The sequence below is a fragment of the Lampris incognitus genome, chromosome 10, assembly GCF_029633865.1.
Source record: "Lampris incognitus isolate fLamInc1 chromosome 10, fLamInc1.hap2, whole genome shotgun sequence".
NCBI classification, from domain to species: Eukaryota; Metazoa; Chordata; class Actinopteri; order Lampriformes; family Lampridae; genus Lampris; species Lampris incognitus.
Window position 1 is genome coordinate 50,218,166 of NC_079220.1, and position 5,342 is coordinate 50,223,507.

General features: G+C 45.7%; 1 protein-coding gene across 1 annotated transcript; it reads right to left on the reverse strand.

Moving 5' to 3' along the window:
• Positions 1 to 250: 250 nt before the first annotated feature.
• Positions 251 to 3,599, reverse strand: socs3a (suppressor of cytokine signaling 3a). The gene is made up of 2 exons (XM_056288584.1): positions 3,348 to 3,599; positions 251 to 2,473 (listed from the first exon to the last, which is right to left on the reverse strand). The coding sequence occupies exon 2, from the start codon at positions 2,308 to 2,310 to the stop codon at positions 1,678 to 1,680; it is 633 nt and encodes a 210-aa protein (XP_056144559.1). The 5' UTR covers positions 2,311 to 2,473; positions 3,348 to 3,599; the 3' UTR covers positions 251 to 1,677.
• Between the last annotated feature and the right edge of the window lie 1,743 nt (positions 3,600 to 5,342).

Genomic DNA, 5,342 nt, shown 5'->3' on the forward strand with positions numbered 1-5,342 from the left:
TCTGGTGTTTCTGCTGAAATTCAGTATTGTGTCAACGATGCAATTTTGTGTGGTGAGGTGGTCTGTAGTGTGGCGCCCTGCTGAGAGGAGGAGGTGTGCAGAGAATTTGAGACCCAGTCATGCTTTTGTTGCAATATTGATGTGTATGTATGATATTAGCATGAAAATATTATGTAACTCTATGCATCCATGTAATGTGCAGTTTACAACTCTAATTTTACTGTAAGCAAGGAGACCCCTAAAAGAAAGATGATCTTAACCCAGATGGGATCTTTTACCCCATAGTCTTTAATTTATCCACAGTGAAGAAGGCAAACAAGAGACATATTTTATACAAAAATAGTGGTCTTTTATTATAAATTATTGAAATGTTCACTCAAATATAAATATGTGCAAAGTCGTTTCAGTATGCTTGCTCCGTCTGTCCAAAAGCATGTACAGCCAGTAGCTTGGCTGGCAATGTTATATCTTTATAAAAGATGGAAGAAAAACAGATTTGCATTTTTACTTCTGTAAACATTGTCTTATTTAAGGAAGGAGTTTAAGACAAGCCTTGGTTCTCTCCATGTTAGGCGAAGAGAGATTAATTTTCATACATTCACTTGCCATCCTGTCTTTGCCACTAATACTACTAGAAGCAAGCAAAACTTTACTTGCCGATTAAGATAAAACAAAGTCTTACTGTTGTAGGATTTGGGGGTTCAATTTGCCCAAACACTATAAAGCAGTGATAATGTTCTCTCAAGTAACGTCCAATCGGATTTGACATTCACACACACGTGTTCCCACTAGTAAAACACTTGCAGGTTTGGACAAGTTTGTGCATAAACTTCTCCAAGAAACAAACTACCAGAAATACACCCCCCCCACACTTTCCCATTAAAAAAAGGCCTCCATTTGGTTTTCATACACTTTATAGATCAGTAACATTAAGAGGAAAGAGTTCAGTCATCTCCTGTCATTGCAGACCCAGACGTTCACTCTATAATGTTCACAATGTGCACTTCTAAGCGGAGCATTTGCTCGTGTGTGAATTTCTAAGCATGTCTGGTCAGAAAGTTTGGGATGACAGAGCATGCTGGTCAAACATGTATAATAGCAAAGCCAGTTCAGTCATAGTAAGAGACAATCTCTTGATGTGTGTGCCTGTCAGTCCCATAGCACCAAGATTAGCAGCAGTGGAGGGGGAATCGGTGCGTCAGAGTCTAGACAGCTGGCTGCGGGCCTCGTTCGAGTTTTTGCAAATTTCTGTGTCATACAGGAAGGGAGAGGAGGATTGTGGTTAGCTTTCTTCCATGCAATCTTTAAGCAGTGTTCTTTGTCTTGAGGCCGTCCCATGGATCAGTCCCCGACCCGACTGTTCTTTCTTGGCATGAGGTGCTAGAGTGACTAATGCCTACTTATCTGCGGGGAACTACACATGACCTGTTTAACACAGTTCACCGGGACAAAAGTTCCTTCTCGAAGGGCACAGGACCCAATCATATCACATCTACGTACACCGAGTGTCTTCCCTGACTTTCTGATGACCGGTTTTGCTTCATCGCCACTCCACAGGAACAGACACTGCCAGCACATAGCAACCCACTCGCTGGGAACATGGCTCTTTGGCAACCACTGACCTCCCTCATCACACAGTTAAGTCTCTGCTCCTCAGGAGCAGCGGTCTAGAGGTCTCTAGATAGGAGCATCATACTCCTGGAGGAAATCTTTGAGCGGACGTGGGAGCTGGTCTCTGTTAGTCGAAATGTCCAAGTGTCCGTTAACCGTTTTCCTGCATAAGTGCTGGAGGCTAGACAGGCTAGAGGGGAGAGGCTTTATGAGTTCAAGAGGGATCTTTTCCCCTCCGGAGTAGATGTAGTACATATTTCCACTGCGTGTGTTCCCCACGGACAGGGCCCCAATGCTCTGGGGCATGTAGTAGTGGACAAGCTTGAGTACACAGTCAAAACGAGGGACCGACTGAATACTCTTAGGGTCTGTCTGCAAAGAAAACAGGCCCGTGTCACATTGGATGCGCAGGTTCTTTGTGCCCGATGCCGTCTTGACACAGAGGGTGAAGAGGTGTCGGTTGTCAGAGCTGTCTCGGATGAGGAATGTACCGATGGGCTCCGATGACAGTATGCCGTTGGCCTCTTTGCCACTGATAGGGCCCCAGTAAAAGCCACTCTCCTGGAGTTTGTGGACAGTAGACAGGACCATCTGGTATTGCATCTTGGAGGTGAAGGTCTTGTAACGCTGAGGCAGCCGCATGTTGGGTTCGAAGGGGCTGCTGCTCATGGCGGAGTTAAATTTGCTGTGAGTTACCATGGCTCTGTGCCCGCCCTCTGGGACCGCCTGGTGAGCGCTGGGCACCACACAGACAAGCAAAGAAATGATGGGGGTCAAACGGAGGTTTACAGCTCCCACGGGGAGAGCGAGCGGCGGTGAGCTGTCTCTGGATCAGTTGACGGTGCGTCGAAAAGTGAAGCACCTAAAAAAAAGAAAGGAAAAAGAAAAGACAAGAGCAGAGGCGGATTAAGATGTGCAACACTTACAATGCGGTTGCAGGATTTAAACCAAGGATGGCTAATGTGCATGGCTATTTCAAAAGACTGCTGCAGATATACTCGTTTTATGTTCTAATTTTTACACAGGTGTGCTCATCCAGATTTACTGGATGAGAGGTATAGGTCTAAACTGGCAAGCTCTCAGGGAGCAATTATCTTAAACGGCACATCACATAACCAGAAAGCACCTGGGGTACGGGGGGAGTAGTAGTCCGAACAGACTCAAAACTAGTCCCCAATTTTTTTTACCCTGTAGAAACAAGACATGGCTAGCTTGGTTCTGGCTTGCTCAACTCCCTCATGGTATTTTTTTTTTTTTACTGTCAACTCACAAGAACATTTTGAATTTTCTACTCAAAAACTATGCGATGTACTTGAAAGACTGTAAGGTATATCATAAGGCTGTACTACACGATTACTGCAGTATAGCTCAGCGATTTTGAAGGAACCTTACACTCATCGTGACTTGAACATAAGAATGATGCTTAAGTTATAGCGGGAGTTTTTTTTGTTTTGTTTTTTCAAAATTTACGGGAAACTTTTCTCTTTTTCCCCCCCCTGCCACCGGCTACCGGGGCACCACGGTCAGTTCCAGTAACGACAGCCGCAAAACCCGTTATTACGTCATTTTACAGATGACTACAGTCCGACACTAACACACATAATCGGGGGGGGGGTAAAGTTTGTTGGGGGGAAAAGTTAGCCTCAGGGATGGGGAGAGAGAGAGAGAGAGAGAGAGAGAGAGAGAGAGAGAGAGAGAGAGAGAGAGAGAGAGAGAGAGAGAGAGAGGGTCCTCACCTTTAAAACGAGTTCCTCACAAACTTTGCAACTTTTAAATTAAATCCGAGTCACTTCGAAGAGGCGGCTGAATAAATGAACCGTTTTTTTTTTGGTTGTTGTTGTTGTGGTTGTTGTTGTTGTTGTGTTTCTAAAATCGCGTTTTCGGGTCCGGCCAGATATCTCCAACGTATCCACAGTCGAGTCCCGGGTGGCGTTAAGTTGGGTCGGCGGCGCGCGGCGAGAGCTCTACACCCGGCGGCCGATGCGCTGCACAGTGGAGGTCGGAGCGAGCGGAGCACGCTCATATGTGCGCGCGAGGAGGCTCCTCCTCCCCCCCCCTCCCCTCTTCCAGGAAAGCTCAGTTCTCAGCAGATTGACAGTAAGCTTTTTTTTTTTTTTTAGGATTCCTGGTATGAGAAGTCCCCTCCCCCCCCTCCCCCCCGGGTTGGTCCTTCAAAATGAAGTTACTGTACAGAGACAGTTCCAAGCACTGTGCGCCGCTTTTTTGGGTTTTTTTTCTGCCTCTCTCCCTCTCCCCCCCCCCCCACCTCCACGGGGCCGCCTGTACTGGGGGGCCTGCGCCATGTCGTGAGTCTCCAACGGCGGCGAGATCGCGGTAATCGCCCCCCTCGGAACGTAACGATAAAGTAACATCGGAAACGTGAAAGGTTACAGGCGTTACGTACCGCGTGGGGACGAATAAACCGAGTTAAAACGAGAGAGGAGGAGGGGACGGGCGCGCGGCGGTCCGCGAGAGGGCGCTAGAAACGATTTCTTCTTCTTCTTCTTTCTTCTTCTTCTTCTTTTAAAAAGCGACAGCCGGTAGCGAAAGCGAACGGCGTTTCCAATTTCCAATTTCTTTTTGAGCTGAATGTTCGTTTCTCTCAAATGTTCGTTTCTGTTTCTTTCTTTGGGGGGGGGGGGGGGGGGGAGCGGCGTTGTTTCGTTTTTGTTTTTGGTTTTGTTTTGGGGTTTTTTTTTTAACTTGTGTCGCTGCATCGAAGATTCGTAGATTTATATAGGCGCGTAGGTAAACGCACGCGCGCACGCGCGCACATATACTTAAACACACATACGCGTAAAGACGTGCACGTGTATACGTACCTACATAATATAAAAATACGCGTACTTGCATCTCTGCACGGATGTACGTGCATGTGTTTATTTTGATGTTGAAATAAAGATTTGTAGAGGCATGTCATGCAGAGTTCTTGGGAAGGTCATGTTGTGCAGCGTTTCCCTCTCTTCTTCTCCTTCTTTTTATTTGGCATGTATCAAAAGCGTGGTGTTTAATAAGTTTATTCAAACCAAGAGAAAGGATTGGTGCTGAACATATATATATATATATATGTGTGTGTGTGTGTGTGTGTGTGTGATTGATGGTGTGCTCATACTATTAGCAACTCTTTTTCCTGCTGATTCAGTCATGACCTGGATTAGCATCAGGTGATAAGAGTACATTAACCTCAGGGTAAGGAGTCATGCCAAGCCTTGTCTTCTCACCCACCTTTCAGTTTTACTCATCAGTGGAAGGCAGACGGCCACAAGCCCAAGAAAGACTTAGTAACCTCAGTCCCGCTGGTTCAGCACATCCTTAGACGGTTCACCGCCTCAGTATATTATCATTACTTTATTTTTTATTATTTTTATCATTATTATCATCGTCGCTTTATGTATACAGCGCTCGACAAGCCGGCGTGTTTTACAGGAAAATAACAGCCTGCTGCTCATAGTGTTTACCGATATATGTTTATAGAGGAATGTTTGCAGAGTGTCTGTGTTTCCATTGGCTTGTTTATTTTTTGGATTGTTATGGTCTGAACTGTTTTCAATTTACTTTGAATTCCTGATTTGTGTCCATTTGTGCTCTTCTAGCCCAGGGCTACGCATTTCGTTCTTGTCTTGTTTTTTTTTTTTGGTTTTTTTTCCATGCACCGGCCTGTTTCGAGAAAAATGACAGTAAAACAAATCTTGAGTCTTTAGAGAGAATAGTGTAACGATGGGGGGGGGGGC

Coding starts and splice junctions, on each gene's coding strand:
- socs3a (XM_056288584.1), bottom strand. CDS start 2,310: ATGGTAACTCACAGCAAATTTAACTCCGCCATGAGCAGCAGCCCCTTC.